Source organism: Hippocampus bargibanti, linkage group LG16 (assembly GCF_051943395.1).
Source record: "Hippocampus bargibanti isolate YZ-2025 linkage group LG16, ASM5194339v1, whole genome shotgun sequence".
NCBI classification, from domain to species: domain Eukaryota; kingdom Metazoa; phylum Chordata; class Actinopteri; order Syngnathiformes; family Syngnathidae; genus Hippocampus; species Hippocampus bargibanti.
In genome coordinates, this window is record NC_142749.1 from 13,358,250 (window position 1) to 13,376,354 (window position 18,105).

General features: G+C 42.2%; 2 protein-coding genes across 3 annotated transcripts in view; one reads left to right on the plus strand and one right to left on the minus strand.

The window, feature by feature from the left end:
* gabrr3a (gamma-aminobutyric acid type A receptor subunit rho3a) overlaps window positions 1–10,225 on the minus strand; it is a 25,890-nt gene extending 15,665 nt beyond the window's left edge. The window contains exon 1 of the mRNA XM_089017130.1: window positions 10,112–10,225. The gene's annotated coding sequence lies outside the window, so the exon portion shown is untranslated. The remainder of the gene's footprint in view (window positions 1–10,111) is intronic.
* Window positions 4,401–18,005, plus strand: phldb2a (pleckstrin homology-like domain, family B, member 2a). 2 transcript variants are annotated; one of them, XM_089017122.1, is made up of 17 exons: window positions 4,401–4,555; window positions 5,547–5,658; window positions 7,092–8,035; window positions 8,114–8,419; window positions 10,132–10,266; window positions 10,680–10,817; window positions 11,286–11,429; window positions 12,507–12,617; window positions 12,695–12,784; window positions 13,200–13,337; window positions 14,588–14,687; window positions 14,842–15,040; window positions 15,131–15,221; window positions 16,125–16,271; window positions 16,371–16,590; window positions 16,713–16,798; window positions 16,898–18,005. In XM_089017122.1, the coding sequence occupies exons 2-17, from the start codon at window positions 5,604–5,606 to the stop codon at window positions 17,036–17,038; spliced, it is 3,045 nt and encodes a 1,014-aa protein (XP_088873248.1). In that variant the 5' UTR covers window positions 4,401–4,555; window positions 5,547–5,603; the 3' UTR covers window positions 17,039–18,005. The 2 variants fall into 2 exon arrangements, with proteins under 2 accessions (XP_088873248.1, XP_088873249.1); XM_089017123.1 differs by lacking the exon at window positions 11,286–11,429.
* The last annotated feature ends 100 nt before the right edge of the window (window positions 18,006–18,105 follow it).

Sequence of the window (18,105 nt, forward strand, 5' to 3'; positions counted from 1 at the left end):
AAAGAGTAGACGTAACTGGTTAAGGGTCAAAATTGGCTCTAGTTCCACATAGAAATGTTTGGAGTGGTTCAAGTCAAACACCCAAAAAAAGTGATTTTCTGGGAGTGGGAGTGGAGCAGAAAACGTACCGTAACTGTTCCTGCAAAAGCTGGAAACATAAAATGATTCCAAACGCTTTGCCAACATCAAGTGTTTATCCCAATTGCTCATCATTGACAGATTTAAGATGATTGAGATCATTCTGAGCCCAAAAAATTGGAATCTATTTCATGTTTTACCGCGGGATTGGCTAATGTAGAGAAACGAATACCCCAAAACAGAGTCAAGACCGTTGCTATGCTGTAGCTCGCACCATCCTGAAAATGACTTCTAAATTCAGACTATGATAGCTGGCTAGCTAGATAGATAGCTATATAGCTAATAGATGGCTGGCTGGGTGGCTAGTGGATGGCTCGTGGATACCTGTTGAGATAGATAGCTAGCTAGATGGATGGCTATACAGTATAGCTAATGTTAGCTAGCTAGATAGCTGGCTGGCTGTCTCGGTGGCTATCTAATGGCTGTCTGTTGGCTGGCTAGCTGGCTTTCTATCTACTTGAGTTACTTCCAGGTTGAGTCAACGCTGGCGCGTGTGGCTGCCGCTACTCACCCACAGAAAAAAAGCATATCCTGTGACTGTAAAGTGATCTTGAGAGTTTTGAAAGGTGCTTATGAATGAAATGTATTATTATCAGAATTAGAAAACCTTTATTCGTCCCACATTGGGGAAATGTGCATTATTTTTATTATTATTATTACTATTATTATTTATATCGATAGGAGTACAGTCGACGTCACACCGACAAAACTGCGGAGGACATCTTGATTTCGGCCTGCATCGAGATCCAAACGCCAAATTTAAGCGAGACGGCGTCGACGGCAACATATCAGCGGCGCAACCCGCAGGGCTGAATGGATTTTCAGGCGGAAATGCGGCAGAAGACCACAAAGACGCCGAAGCGAAAACGGACGACGGAGAAAATGATCATTTGCAGTCCAACGGTCAATCACCAACAAGCCCGACAACGCAAAACCAGAACTAAACGGATCACAGCCGAAATGACAAAGAAACTCAAACCTGAACGCACCAAACTATGAATGTTCCTCTTCAATGGAAGACAAATAATCAACCAGGACACCTACAAAAACACGAAACACTTTTTTGATAGCACAACTCGTGGCCGTGTCACCATGACAACACGCATGCCCACAATGCCCTGAGCATCTTACAGTTCCTGACGAGGAACATTGCCATTGGTTAAAAAGCCTTTCGCCTACTCCACCCGGTTCAGTGTTTCATAGTGTTCTGCAGTTGCAGATGTCAGAAGGGTTACTTGCACAGAGAAAAATAAATTGTGATTAGAGAGGAATATCTTTTGAGACATCCTGTACGATGTCGGTGAAAGGAGCATCGGCGCAGATGCGTATGTGGAACTGCCGCAGCTTGGAATTGAAGCGGATTTACGTGGATTATAGACAATCTCTTTTCTTCAATGAGACAATCTCTTTTCTTCAATGGATGCTACAGCTGTTTGCTTTCAACTTTTAGCTTGTAGCAGATGTGCACATTCAACCATGATGTCCTTGATCCATTGGTGAAAAGGACGCTTTGATCCTCATTCATCTAAAACTGCTTCATACAACAAAGAGGGTGCAGAAAGTGTTTAAGATTGTGTGTCTTCGGTGTTGTGTCACATTATTTATTCAGTTTTTTTGTTGTTATTGACTTCAAGATGGCGTTGCGAGAGTGGCTGCCTTTACAGCAGCTCCTATTTTGTTTTTACTGCGGTGAAATGTACATTTCTCCACTGTGAGACAAATAAAGGCTCATTTAATCTAATGTACCTTGAGCAATTAAGTATTATATGATCTATGCCAAACAAATCAGAATCAGAATCATCATTATTGCAAAGTATGTAGAACACACAAGTAATTTGTCTTCGGTAGAACACGCTGCACTAGTATCATCATAAACTATTGCAAAGAGGCACTATACAGTTCTATTTGGGTCGCTGTCTATAGAGTTAATGGATTAGGGGAAAGAAGCTGTTTAAATGCCTGCTGGATTTGCATGGATCGGTAGCGCCTGCCTGAGGGGAGTCGCTGGAAAAGGTGGTGGGCAGGGTGCGGAGGGTCCAGATGTGCAGAATATCCAGATTTTTTTTCCCTCCTCCTCCACTAGACTTTTTTTTTTTTTTGAAATCCGACCAGAATTTTAAATGACTCCGCATATGGTTAGACTTAAATCTTTCACCGAGACTGTCTGGAGGTGTAACATTCCCGTGATGAGTGTAAAACACACGTGTGCATATAGGCAAGGGAGTGACATTTTTTTTAAACGGGTGTTGTTTTATTGCCTTGAAATTCTATATATTTTAAAAACATAATAATAATAATAATAATAATAATAATAATAATTGATGGGAAGAATGCATCAATGCATTAAATGTGGAGGAGTGTCTCATTGAAATGCTATCAAGTCCCATTTCGGGGGTGATGCCCAAGAGGGTCTTAAAAACTTGCAGAGCACGCAGCTGGAGCACTTCTGGACTTTGACAATGACATCAAATCGATCAAAGATGTCACCTGAAAAGTGCTATCGCCTTCGCAGAATGTGTCAGCTGCACACACAAATTCATGTTTGTGTATGTGAAGTAAGGACACGGATCCAAGGTCTGTGTCTGGAAGCAATCATCTTGTCCGGGGCCCCCCTCCCCATGATGTCATCGAAGCCGTAGTTCCGGTAGAATTGGGGGATTTTTCTAAGGGACGGTTTTCTCAAACTCTTTTCTTTTACTGAACAGTTTTTATATTGCATATAGGTGATTCCCGTGATTTTTTGTGGGTGGGGAGGGGTTACGGATAAAAGCCCGTTCTTTTATTCCCTCGGCACTAACAAAGATGATGTGAAGTTGAAATGTTTACACTCCATCTGTTTATCTGAACGTCACAAAAGGGGAGGTAGGGTGGAGTACTTTTGGGTTCTTCATGAGGCAGCCACACACTGCGAAAGAAAAAATAACAATCCAACATGATTTCGATACCCAAACCCATACTCTTGCTTGGTTTTGTTTTACAAAGACCAGCGGGAGTTGTTTCTTAGGGTTCGGCGTACCAGGTGTGTTTTTAATCTCTTGGTATGACCGTTGGGCTGCATTTCTTGTACTCGTTCACTGCCATTCGCAAATTTATTCGGGAATTGAAAATATGACGTAGAGCGGGTTTTGTTTTTTCTTGTTTGGGTGCTGATAAAGCGCTGGCCATAGCCTCTGGCCATGTTTTTCCCTTTTTTCCATGTTAGCGCTTAGTTCCAGCTTCAGCTGTTGTTACAGCGCTATATAAACCAATATTGGACAATTTTGGACAGCCGCCCTCATTTCAAGCTCATATAACTCCAGATCCATATAATTTAGGAATTAACTTGTTTTTTTCTGATTAAAGAAGAAAGTCTAAGGTTTCTTACACTGCATTGAATGTTTATGTATTCCTAACACTCAATATTTTGTTGGTCCTGGAATTCGAGTGACAATGACAAAACCCTGGCACTGGATCGAACACATTTATGCACATGTCTGGCAGTGAATGAGTTAAAAAAATAGGACACCGCTTTATTCTTGAAGTAAATCATCTGTGAATAAAAAAAATACATGAAGCCTAAATCAGTCCTTGATGATACATTAGTTGTAATTGTTTAATTTTCCAGTATTTTAAAATCTAGATATACAGCTGCTCACACTCAGAAAAACCCCTGTGGCTGTAAAGTGCCCTTGAGAGTTTTGAAAGGCGCTTATAAATGAAATGTATTATTATTATTATTATTATTATTATTATTATTATTATTATTATTACTACTACTACTGCTGTTAAAATTGCACAACTGTCCATGTTTTTATGTTACTGTTGTGTTTATTATTTTGCTTTATCTTGACTATTATGTGAGGTGCTTTGTTACAGCTGCAGCGGTTGAAAAAGACACTTTGATCCTCTCCTCTTTCATTTACAACTGCTTCATGTCACAAAGAGGGGACAGAAAGTGTTGAAGAATGAATGACTCTGTGTCTTTGTGTTGTCATATTATTTTTATTATTATTATTATTATATTATTTTTTTACTTTGTTACTTCCGGGTTGAGTGAACGCTGGCGCGTGTGGCTGCCGCTGCTCACCCACAGAAAAAATATTCTGACTGTAAAGTGTCCTTGAGAGTTTTGAAAGGCGCTTATAACATAGAAATAGATCTATCTATTTCTATGGCTTATAATCATCATAGTTTCAATTTTCGCTGCTGCAATACCCCGAACCGCCATAGGGGGCAGCAGAGACGACAGATGCAGTAAAGTAACAGAGACTGCAACTCCACTACTCTCTCTCTCCCCCTTCTCTGGGGAGGTGGGAAGGGTCTCCCGTCTGATCCTTTGTCACGGGAGGACTTTGGGGTTTTACTCCGTCGCTGCCTCCGAGCGTAGACAAGAGGATTTCACCTCCATCCAACAGAGACTGCAATTATGTCAACTAAGGTGAGGAGGGGGGGAGGGTTACTTGTCAAAGGTCAGCTTAGAGAACGATGCTCATATACAGTAGATGCATGTCCAGATGATATGAAATGTCTACTTTTTTTCTTCTTATGTAAGAATGATGCTGGTATTTAAAATCCAAATTTCCTAATTACTTTTTTTCTGGAAGTTGAACTAAAATTTTAAAGTACAACTTGTGCAGTTTTCAAGCTAAATTGTTACATGTTATTCAGCCTGACACTGTGGGGAAGTCACACTAGATTTAAAAAACGTGGGAACGGCATGTGTAAGCCACGCATGCTAACGATCGTCACTATCGCATTTTATTTTTATTACAGACGTCAGTCCGTTACCGCTTCTCGGTTTCATATTTCATACTTAAAAAGGGCACGTGAGGTGAAAGTCGGCATTTTGAAGCCATTGCGCCGAACGGAAAGTGACATTTGAGATCCTTTTCGTAGTCACTTTTCTTCAATGGTGGTTGTCGTCAATCTTCCCGACGATCCAGATCACTGTTTACGTTTTCAAGTAGGGTTAACTCTGCGCATGAGCCTGCCAACTTGTAGTCTGGGTGATGCCGTAAAATCTTTCGCCGCTGACATGAGGCCCACCTCTTTTTTTCAGGGTGGGTGGGTGGGGAGGTTTTGGGGGTCCTAAGAATGAACTCATGCTGATTGATTGTGTGAGTGTGTAAAAGGATACCCTACTTCCTGTGGGCCCGCTCTTCCAGACAGCAGGACCACAAAGTCTCCCATCGGCCATCTCTATTCTTACTTTGTATTTTGCATTCAGGAAACTGTAGTCTTGACTTTAGAAGCCGCTCTAATGTTATCACTAAGTCCAGATATTATTCAAAGAATCAGTTTTTCTCCTGTATAAATCTGCATGAAATAGAATGGGAAGGGGTTGGGGGGTTGACAAATTAACGAATGTCTGCAATTGTATTTCGAGTCTGCATGTTGACTTGTTTTTTTTTTTCTTCTGTTCTTTCCAGCAACAAAGCAAATCTGAATCGTGACGGCGGCCGAATCAAAGGTTGGAGGTCATCCAGATGAGCAGGATGCTTCCTCAAAGGGCGGCCGTGAGCACGCTGGCTTACGGCTCAGGTAGAGTTCAATTTACAGGTCGATTTGTGACATCAAGTGGCATTTCCGTCGAGTGGGGAATGTTTTGCTTTAACATTCCGTTTGTGTCGAATGTAAATCTCGATCTGGTTTGGATTTTCATCAGTGAATGTCCAAATGTTTTCAATACAGTGATACCTTGGCTTACAAACTTAATTGGTTCCCAGAAAGTGTGTGTAAGGTGAAAAGTGTGTATTCCAAACATTAATTTCTCATAGGAAACCATTAAAATGAGAATAATCCGTTCCCAGGTCCCCATAAAACATAATTTTCAACTAAATAAGCCTTAAAACTACACACAATATACAGTATTTGGTGTGCTAAAAATGTAAGGGAGGGCTTTCATTACATATTACAGCAAATAATTTAAGTAAATTTCAGTGAGCCATTCTGTGTTTCTAATTTGCTTTGTTTCAGTTTAATTTCAACTATCTTAAGCATATGTTTTGGCTCATTTGAAACATTATTTAATTAATTAACTCATTCCCTGCCATTCCCGAATTTATTGAGGAATTGAAAAGCATGAGGTGGAATGCCATTCCCGAATTTGTTTCGGGTTTTTTTTTCTTGCGGGTGGTGCAGATAAAACGCTGGTCAGACCTCTGGCAATGTTTTTAACTTCCACCAGGGAGCAGCATTTGCCTTTTGTGCTCTCGCGGCGCCATTTTGAAGTCAAAAGAACAAACAAAAATCAAAATAGCAAATAATGTGACACAACACACCCTCTTTGTTGGATGAAGCACTTCCAGATTAAAGAGGAAAGGAACGAAGCATCCTTTTCACCAGTGGATCAGAGACGTCATTGTGAAATGTGCACGTCTGCTACAAGCTAAATGTTGAAAGCAAATACGAAGCTGTAGCATCCGTTGATGAAAAGAAGTTGTCTTGCATCTCCTGTATAATCCGCGTAAATCCTCTTCAATTCCAAGGCGCCGCAGTTCCACATACGCAAAGGTGCTCTGCGTTGATTTTATGACGGAGGCTGCGGGCCGGATGAAAATTGACCACGGGCCGTATTTGGCCCCCGGGCCGGACTTTGGACACATCTGAAGTAGGACAATGGTTGGGAGTCAAATTCAAGTCGTCGATGTTCCACAAGAAAAGAAAATGGAGATAGTCTTCCTTGAAGATTGGAAGAGGTTTTTAACTTCCTGGCCAGGTGTCTTTTGCCCTCACAGTGCGTTGGTAGTGGTTCTCACAGATAAATCCGTGACGCATCCTGGCTATTTCCATTTTTAGAAGACACTTGGCGACCAACAGGGTTCATGTTTGTGTTGGGTTTGGAAGAGGATGAGCGCACATTCTTTGCCGGTTTTCCCCCCGTCCGTCTTACTCAGCACGTCATATTATTAAATTGGCTTCATTTTATGACATGAGCCGGATTACATGCTCGGTTAATTTGCTCCCATCTACAGACTGTGTGAAGCTGGAGCCGAGTGGCAGCGGACCGGGCGGTGGCACCTCACTTCGGAGCTCTCGTTCAAAGGCAGAGCTCCAGGAGTTGATGGAGACGTTACAACGTCGGAAAAGCGCCCTGGAGGCCAGTCTTAGGGCGGCCGAATGCAGCCGAAAATATTTCAATCTGCCATCCCCCGGCGGACCCCAATCCAAACGGCCGCTGTCCATCCTGGGAAACGGCGAATATCAACCGTCATCTTTTAGAAACTTTTCTCACATGACCAGCAGCAGCGTCCCCCCTTCCCCTCGCCAAGGCGAGCGTCAGTTCAACGGTTTTCTACGTCACGCAAACGCTCGTCACCAATCGCAGGATAGCCTGTTTCACACGACGGATGGCGGTTCTCTCATCTTGTCATACGTAGAACCTCTACCTCGCTCTCCAAGGGTCAAAAGCGGTACGGCTAGTGTGCCCTCAAGCCCTCGATTGGGGCGTAGACTCCATTCGCACGGTAGAGCCGCAAGTGACTCCAGGCAGAGGAAATACTCCACGGGTTCCCTCAACAGTCTAGGCATGCACAGCCGCTCCCTACCCCGACTCCATAATCCAACGGATCCTCCTATTTTATCTCTGCCGCCTCATCTCCAGAGAGCAGGGCGCTCGGCGATTGCTCGTCGTAGTCTGTCCTCCCTTGAACAACCACCAGACGTGACCGTACCGGCTAGCATGCCCAATACGCCCAGGAGGGCCAGTCTGGCCTCTCTGAGCTCGCTCGGCGTGGAGGTAGATGGTCCCAATTTGGATGTGAGCTTCGGGGAGAGGAGATTATCGTTTGGGAAAGCGGGGCTGAGTCCAGGACAAAGGGTGGGTAGTATCACGTCTTTGAACGGCAAAGAGGAGTTGAGAGACTATCACCAGCATCAAAGAGATGAGAGGCTCAAGGAGCAGAAAGTCCACAAATTGGTGAGTTTAGTCCCACGGGAAACATCGCGATTTCTAAGCAACGTTGAGAAAATATAAACAAGAAGTTTCGGTTTGCAGGAGAGCCAGCGGTTGGAGAGGATCATGAACCTGTGCACGGAGTTTGCGCAAGTGGAGCCTGTGGGATCTGCGGTTTCTGATCTCCAGAAGATCAATAAGGAGTTGGAGAAGCTTCAGGTGTCTGACGACGAGTCGGTTTTCTCTGACTCTCCCGGAAGCACGGTTCCGGACAACGGTTTCGGGGCCAGAGGACGAGATTTGCTTCTTGGTCACGAGCAGCAGGTCAACGGTTACAGAGAAGTTGACTCGACGGGTCGCAACCTGAGCGGCGGTGCCCCCTCACCCTCCAGCAGCCACCGAGCTAAGGTCATTTAAGTCCCTAGTGCACCTGATCTTATTTCGGCGATATTATGATTGCTCACCAATGTTTGTCTGTGTAAGCTCTCAGTCGTACAGGAGTGGTCCATCGATGAAAAGGTTTCTTCAGCCTTCTTCTGTGCTTCTTTGAAGGTGTTGGACGTTTCACTCTTCTGTCCATTAGGGATATATATAGGGCCAGAGCTACCAGCAAAAATTTAGCTCGCTGACAAAGCTTTTTGGATGAGGAGCAAAACATCCGACACCTTCAAAGAAGTACAGATGACGGCTGAAGAAACCTTTTCCAATGTTTGCTTCATTTTTATCTTTATTGACTTGCGTCAATACTTTACGAAGGCCATTGAGTGATATGAAGCAACGATGTCACGCCATTGCAAGAAAATCATCATCTGTTTTATGCACGACACACCCCTCTCGTCTTACTTGCTCTTCTCTATTTTCCACATTTGCCACCCCTAATCCCTTCAAAAAATTATAGTTGGCTAATACGGGGTAAAAATCATCGCTTACAGTGTGCGGAATGCACTTTTATCAAGCTACTTCTTTATCTTTGTTTCCTTTTAGTGCAATCACTGCGAATAATTAGCATTCCAGTATTTCTCTTTTTCCACATCGCCGTGCGCGGATCTACTTTTTTTTTCTTTTCTAGGGAACCACCAGAGACTTTAATGGGCATTTGACAGTAAATATTTAGTTCCGACTGGATTTGTGTTGATGTAAAGTGGAAACACCGACTGCCTATGCTCGTTTGGACCTTAGGGGGTGTTGTTTTGACCGAGACATCACATGTCGTCGCCAACCCCACGTCCCCCCTACCCCCACCCCGCCCTTGGAGATTTGAGATTACAATTATCAAAGGTTTCTCCATTGCGGTCTTTGCTGTGGACTTAACGTATCAAATTGTGCAATTTCAGCTGCAAGCTCGGCAGCCTCAGCGGTGCCGTTACCGTAATTCTGTAAAAAGCTCTCCACGCAAAAACTATTAGGGCCCAGCAGCATGTCTGGTTTTAATGAAGAAGACCGAGTTGTATTTCAGCATTCAGCCATTTAACTCCAAAAAGAAAAAGAGGGTCATGGTGGTGGTGAGGGGGAGACAGGAAATGACTCTATCCCACTGAGAATTATTATGTGTGCGTGTTTGAATGGAAGAATTCGAGTGTATACACATGGAAAAGCTGTTTTTCCAGATGTGTAGCGCTCTCGACTGAAAAAAAATACATATAGGATGAATAGACTCCAATTCAAGTCGATTTTTTCTGTTTTCTGGCAGTTAAAAAAATGTCAGGCAGTTGCTTATCACACATCAGTTTGTACACACTGCACTTTACGTGAAGAAGGACAAATAACAAAAAAATAGTAAAGAGATTGTGGGCTACTTTGGTAGGACTGGCAACAAAATGCTCCCGATTTCCATTCGGCCAAGCTAGAAGGAATCCTGTTGTTGTTGTCATTCATCCAACAGTTACCAAGTTAAAACATCTGCTGCTGTTACTCTCAAAAGGGGACTGGAATATACTGCTTGTCTGGGTGTTTAACATCACACTTAATGTAAAGAATGTAAGTCAATGCTATGAAATGTTATGATGGAGATATTTATGTTAAAGTCGGATCATAAATGTCCGTTTAACATGTATGTTATGTGCGTGTGGTAGAGTTGACTGAGAGAATATCCAAACTGACCTTCTTTCTATGGCATCCAGGTGTTGGAGAGTGTGCAGTTGAAGCAGGAAGTAACACACATTGAAGAGGAGAGGATCCAAGTTGTGAACAACATTGAGGAACTGGAACAGAAGATTAAAGACCTGGACAATCAGATGGAAGAGTCTGTGAGAGAGGTCCTTACCGCAATTCAACACACTGCCCACACAGCGTTTAATACTTCAAACAATCATTGAAAATACAATTATTCCTCCTGGCACAACAACATAGCTGATGATGTAACTGAACTATACATATGCGCAATAGCTATGCTCACAGACCAAAACAAGGTTTAATGTAGATGCAACAAAATGTCCATCACACGCATTATAAAGATAATGCTTGTTTTTGACTGACGATGCCATAAACATCAATGCATTAATTATTCATACTGTGCACATTAACACCCGTCTTTCGTAAATATCGGATTTTTATAATGCTATGACATGTTCAGAGAGTATTAAAATGTGATGGTGTTTAATTTTTTTCCCCATAGTTCATAATCGGTTTATACATTTCGATCCATTTTTTTAAATATCATTTCTTGCAGATGGAGGTAGAGTGTGCTTTGCTGGAAGGGGAGCAAGAATCAGAGATGGCACAGCTGCAAAAAGAAAATGACCTTTTGGACCATCTTAAGGAAAATATTCACACGAGTGAGAAGATTAGCAACACCGAGAAAGCACAGGTATTACAAAGAACATACAAGATGCGAATGTAATAAAAACTCCTTAATTTGATGCACAACTAAGCGAGACAAAATGAGCATTTACCCAAATGACAAACGTATGATAAAACAGTTTCATTTTACGCCTAACGTGTCCAGACTTCGCACGTTTTGCTTCCGCGGCGTGAAAATGTCGTACCTTGAAACCACAGACGTTGTCAGAAAAGGTCAATGTTGTTCGACGTAGGGTGTCCATGACAGGGCACGACCAGGATATAAACTTTTGTTTGTATTTTTGGTGCTCATGTTTTGACCAATACGAAAAGCGAGCGATGTCACGTGTTTATTGTGAGACGTTTGTGTTAACTCGGAATTTTAAACTTCCGAAGAGTAAGCGTTTCCAAACCGATTTGAGCGAGAGAAATTAAATTTAGCATAAATTCGTTCAATTGGTGCGCGCGCATCAATGTTTATTCTTATCTGTCATAGGACGCAGAGGATCAAACAAAAAGCTTGGAGGAATTGGAGTTTCAAAAATTGGAGAGAGCGATTCACCAGGATGAGGAGAAGGAAAATCGGAGTCAGTTACTGAGAGAAATTGCTGACTGTCAGCGTCTCGCTATCACACGCAAGGTACATAATAAAACGTGTACAATATAGTATACAGTATGAAAATAACGAATATGACATTTTTAGTCATAACTTTGCTGCTGTGAAATGTAAAATTATCCACTGTGAGATTAACTCATTCACTGCCAGACGGTGTGCAAAAATGTGTCACGGCCAGCGCTATAATGGCACCAAAGCATGAAAAACAAAACCCGAATAAATTCGGGAATGGTTCTCTACGTCATATTTTCCATTCCTGAATAAATTTGTCTACATTAATCTACATTGTAGCCTGTGTACGTCTAGCAGACAGTTTGCACTTTTTATTTATCTAGCTATGCAGCTATCTATCTGGCTATCTAGCTGGCTACGTAGCTATTTACTACTGTATCTACAGTAAAGTCTCGTTATATCGATATTCAAGGGAGTCCGAAAAAATATCGATATAACCGGGACTATCAATATATCCGACCCTGTTTGCATGTAATTTTCTCAGTGCGTGCATAGAAATAGTATCGATATAACCGAGACTATCGATATATCCGATATCGATATAACGAGACTTTACTGTATTTGCTATCTGTAGTATACTGTGGCCTCAAATATATGAGGAAAAAAAACACATTTAATAGTACATATTTTACTCATTCACTGCCATTCCCGAATTTATTCGGGAATTGAAAACAGGACGTGGAGCGCCATTCCTGAATGTATTCGGGTTTTGTTCTTTTGCGGGGGTGGGTGCAGATAAAACGCTGGTCAGACCTCTGATAATGTTTTGCCCTCACACGAGGGGTCAGCATTGCCTTTTTGGACAGTCGCCCCTATTTCAAGCTCATATAACTCCAGACACATAACTTAAGAATTAACACTTTTTTTTCCTGATGAAAAAAGAGAGTCTAATGTTTCTTACACTGCATTGAATGTTTATGTAGTCCTAAAACTCAATATTGTGTGGGTCCTGGAATTTGAGTGAAAATGACAAAAACCCTGGCACTGGAGTGGATACGTTTGCACATCGTCTGGCAGTGAATGAGTTAAAGTAGATGTAGTTAGGACTGAAACTCTCAACATTCTGATGTTTTCCACTTTTTTTGGCAGGAGAGACTTGCCACTCTGAAGAAACAGTCCTCGCAGATCACTTTACAGTCCCAGCAGGAAAGGGAAGAGTTTCAGAGGGAAAAAAACAATCTGCTCATCATGCTGCAGAAGGTAAGCCATTCAGCAAAAGCTGGCCGAGCTCGACGAATAGGTTGCCATCACTGAAGATGTCATCATGACGACCGCAGGAGAGAGACAAGCTGGCGTCTTTGGAAGGAAAGTATGCGGAGTTGTCTGAGAGGCAGAACTTGGCGCACACCAATGGGGCCATCAAAGAGGTGGGTGTCACTCAGGATAATACAGTTGATTCACAAAGGTATAAGAGATACACTCCTCCATTAATGAGTCCATCAAGAGTTGGGCGAAATGCCCGAGTTTGCAGTGAATCTTAATTGAAGTTATTTAACTCATTCACTGCCATTCACAAATTTATTGGGGAATTGAAAATATGACGGCACTCCCAAGCATTTCCCTTTTTTTCTCCATGTTGGCGCTTTGTTCCCGCTTCAGCTGTTGTTAAAGCACAATGCACGTTGCGGACCACCATCGTCTTGCGCCAAACGTTGGCCTCAAATTAAGTCGAACATGTCCAATATTGAAGAGTTTACACCCGCGCAAACGACACTGGAATTAGGACCCCCAAAAAAAGGTGTTTTGTGATTTATTCTACAACTATACATTTTTGCACAATAGCACATCACCTCGGTGAAGGAAAGGAGAAGAAGCGGCAAGGAAAACGCAGGCCATCTGAGCGACAACGGCACTTCGAAGAGGAGCCAGCAGATTGTCACTCCCTACGGCCGATCTCTGGGACGCAGCCTTCCGCCTAAGGTTGTGATTTATTAATGGATTCAATGTTTCACATCTGCTTGAAAAGGAAATTGCTCCATAATACGATGACTTTTAGATCTGGTTTGTTGTTAACTCATCCACTGCCATTCGAAAATGTATTTGGGAATTGAAAATATGACGTAGAGAGGACCATTCCCGAATTAGTTTTTTTTTTCTTGCTTGGGTGCCGATTAAGCGTTGGTCAGACCTCTGGCAATATTTTTTTTTTCCCCTATTCGACAATGGGGCAGCATTTCCTTTTTTCCATGTTAGCACTTTGTTCCAACTTCAGCTGTTGTTAAAGCGCTATAATAATAATAATCATAATAATAATAATAATAATAATAATAAGAAGAAGAAGAAGAAGAATACATTCAATTTCTAAGCGGCTTTCAAAACTCTCAGACACGTTACAGTCACAGGATTTTTTTGTGTGGGTGAGCAGCGGCAGTCATTCGTGACAGCGTTCACTCTACCCGGAAGTAACACAGCAGCAAAGTTATGAAAGGAAGAGGAAAGGAAACAAACAAACAACAAACTAAATAACAAATAATATGACAACACAAGGACACTCATTCTTCAGCACTTGCTGTATTCCCTCTTTGTGACATGAAGCAGTTCTAGATGAAACAGGAGAGGATCAAAGCATCCGTTTCAGCAGTGGATCAGGGACGTCATGGTGGAATGTGCACGTCTACTAAAAGCTAAATGTTGAAAGCTAACACGAAGCTGTAGCATCCAATGATGCTGAAGAGATTGTCTCACATCTCCTGTCCAACATAAATCCACCTCAATTCCAAGCTGCGACAGTTCCACATACTACATAAACCAATATCTATGTATTGCATTATATTTTGGACAGCCACCCTCATTTCAAGCTCATATAACTCCAGACCCATATAATTTATAAAATAACTCTTTTTTACTGATGAAAGAAGAGAGTCTAAGGTTTCTTATGCTGCATTGAATGTCTTAAAACTCAATATTCTGTGGGTCCTGGAATTTGAGTGAGAATGACAAAAACCCTGGCACTGGAGTGAACACATTTTGGCACATCGTCTGGCAGTGAATGAGTTAACCAAGCCCCAGGAGGGGGAAGGGGAGGGGGTCCATTTCTGGATGTGTTTAGAGCGTCCATCTTGAATCCACTGCAAGTTAGACAGATGCTCACACTTGTGTGAATTCCCGGGTGCCGTGACCAGCATACAACTCTGCCTTGGCCCCCTCTCCCCCCCTTACACACTCCACAGGCCCATCTGCCTCTGTCGCAAAGCTCCAGCTGTGGCAGCGTCATCCCCCATGGGCTCAGTTTTGCCCCTCGAGACCCCAATGCTCGCCGCCAGCCAAAAAGTGAGTCATAGTTGCACTAACGCCGCATCTAATAGACAACGCAACCATCTGGCCTTGCTTGTGTGATATACTATAACAGTCTGTCACTTAAAATGGGGGGCGGGGGGAACGGGCTGACTATCAATTGACTGAAATGATCTTCTTATGTCAACAGGCCACACCCACATGAATGACAGCGTACACACCCGACAAAGAAAAAATGATTTTGGTAGTCGTCTACTCTCTGAGCCCAACGTTTTCCTAGACTCTTTATCCTACCAAGACAACAGCCATACTTCCGACACAATCAGCGTGGACAGCTCTGACAGTATGGAGACCACCTTCTCCGCATGCTCTCCAGATAACATCTCCAGGTTGGACTTTGTGAATGATCTCTGGTATATATTGTGGGTGATGATATCACCCGAACGGATCAAACCATTTTGTTCTCCAATTCACGTTAGCGCCAGTATGACCAACATGGCCAAGCTTGAGGAAATGGAACGTTTACTCCGAGAGGCCCAGGTGGAAAAGCTGAGGCTGCTTGAGCACAGGGTAATTGACGAGCACCTGTCATTGGCAAATGTCTTGGATTTACTACTACCGATGAGAAGGTTTCTTCAGCGGTCATCTGTACATCTTTGAAAGTGTGGGACGTTTTGTTTCTTATCCAAGAGGCTTCGTCATCAAATTAAAATTTGCTGGTAGTTTTGACCCTATATATATATATATATATATATATATATATATATATATATATATATATATATATATATATATATATCCCTACTGTCAAGATGTGGCGGTGCCAGACTGTGCTATGATAGGTCCCTGCTCTAAGGTTGGGGGGAGAAGAGGACTATTCCCTGAGGCTACACTGATTACCTCTATTTTCCTGACTGATTACTTCTATTGTCCTGCCTGATTATGGGGTCTACGACTGGCTTTATTGGCCCATTTGATCTGGTATCACCTCATCAGCATAACTACGCCTATGTTGCCTAAGAAGTCTGTTGTACGAACGATCCAAATTAAACCTCACCCCACCATGGCGATTTAGTGAAGGGTTTAGCTGTTTTATGAAAATGGATTCTTGTAAATTACACTTGGTAAACTGCTTGACTGTAAGAGCTCATTAGCCAGGTTACAAATCTGTCAGTTCATGGAAAGAAAACTCTTTAAAATGTCTACATTCTGTTGGTTTATGGATGTTGGTCCTTGGGACATCCAGGGGCGTGGTATTCAAATCAAGAAGACTATGTTTTACTAATGTATCACTTAAATTTGCATATACTCTCAATAAATAGCGTTCCCTGCCGGCAGTAAAAGTCTTCCTGTGTTTGAGCCTTTGTTCACAGTGTCCGAATAAAAGTCTCTGACAATGAACCAACGAACGAACGACTAACCTTCCGTTTGTGTCCTCCGATGATTCTGACAATTGTGATCCGGCACACACAGGAACGTGAAATGGAGATACGCCGGCAAGCTCTGGAGGAAGAACGAAGACGAAGGGAGGAACTGGAAAAACGCCTTCAGGAGGAGACCAACCGAAGACAGAAACTTGTGGAGAGGGAGGTGAAGCTCAGGGAGAAACAGAGATCTCAGGTATTCCATCATGGACCTGATGGGAAAAGTTTGCCAAACACTGTTTTAGGTTTTACAGGTAACACAATATCAATACATTTTACATAATTTCATCCACAGTCCCGACTCCTTACTCGCTACTTACCCATGAGGAACGACGACTTTGACCTTCATTGCCATATTGAGGCGGCGGGACACAATCCAGACGCCTGTTTCCATCTTGCCATCACGGACAAAACATGCAGAGGTTTCCTTGTAAAAATGGGAGGCAAAATCAAGACTTGGAAGAAGCGTTGGTTTGTTTTTGACCAGAATCGTAGGACGCTCACTTACTATGCAGGTGAGGAAGTCGTCACTTTGGAAATGTGATGGATAGCAGTGATGTCACCTCGAAACTATGTTGGCATACTTTGAAGGCTGAAATTGACCCCCGAACCCAACCCCTCCTACTTTTCTCCATAGACAAACATGAGACCAAGATGAAAGGAGTCATTTACTTCCAGGCAATAGAGGAGGTGTACTATGACCACCTGAAAAATGCGCACAAAGTAAGATAGTCATATACTCTGCTATTTATTTATTTATGGTTCACTTTGCTCATCTTAGCTCTCACTTTCTCCACTTCTAATTTTTCATCTACAACCAAGAGTCCCAACCCCTCGCTCACTTTTAGTGTGAAGACTCATGACCGGGTTTACTACATGGTGGCCCCTTCCCCCGAAGCCATGCGTATATGGATGGATGTTATTGTGACCGGCGCAGAAGGACACATGCACTTCATGGTGTAACAGATCCAAAGAGGTCTTTTTGGTTATTTTTTTATTGTCAGAAAAGAAGATTTGCACGATTCCACTTCACAGTATTTGAATGTGACAACTCATTCACTATAATGTAATCAAGTATGTTCTATACCAGTCGCATAATTAAGCTATTTAGTTTTTTTTTATGTATGATAGCTATATTTTTCCGTGATAGAACTAAAATAGTCATCAATCGAAATTGGAGCAGACTCGGTTTAGGGTTGCCTGTTCCAGTATTTCACGTCAAAATAGAAATTGTGAAAACCACGCTACAGTGTGGCCACAGTCGCAACAAAAGTTGCTAACAACATAAGTGTTGGTCTAGTTATTGGCACTTTAAGAAGTGATTTTTTTTTGTGGTCTTGATACTAAGCCATGCCATACTTATCTTTTGTCGTAATCACAGTGCAATTTACCGGATGTCTCCGCCATTTCTTCTTCTCTTAATCAATCAGCATTCTGGTGATTTGCCGAAAGAAAATTCTTTACTCTTGTGTTTTCAAGAACGCACATTGCTTAGTACATCTTTAAGTATATTGGTGTGAATATTATCCGGTTTTATGCTGTATTGCCTTCTAATAGCCAGTATTTGTGACGTACCTTCCAGTATTGCCATTTTGGAAAGCAGAACCTGTGGGTTGGCGCCCTCTGGCGGCGACACGAGTTAATGGTAGTTTGTGCATTTTCAGTATTCTTTGTCCACCAGCAGAGGTCCTCGATAAAAGACTTACTTCAGCAGCATGACGTAATGCTTTTACCAGACTGATAACAAATTCAATTTGGAAATGTCCGCATTGAAGATCAACTTTCTCTTATATTTGAGTTGTGTATTACATTTATATTTTTTTATATTTCAGCATACGTGTTTTATAGTGTATTTTCAATATGGTTTTGTTAGTCAACACTTTTTTTAATGGTAGGTTTAAAAAAATAAATTCTTTTTTTAAGAATTTCATTAGTATGTTTGTTTCCTGTAAATCTTCAACCGGAAGTAGCAAAAATAATCCTACTTTGCACTTTACCATTTAAACGTCTGCTAAAATCCTCCGCTCCTT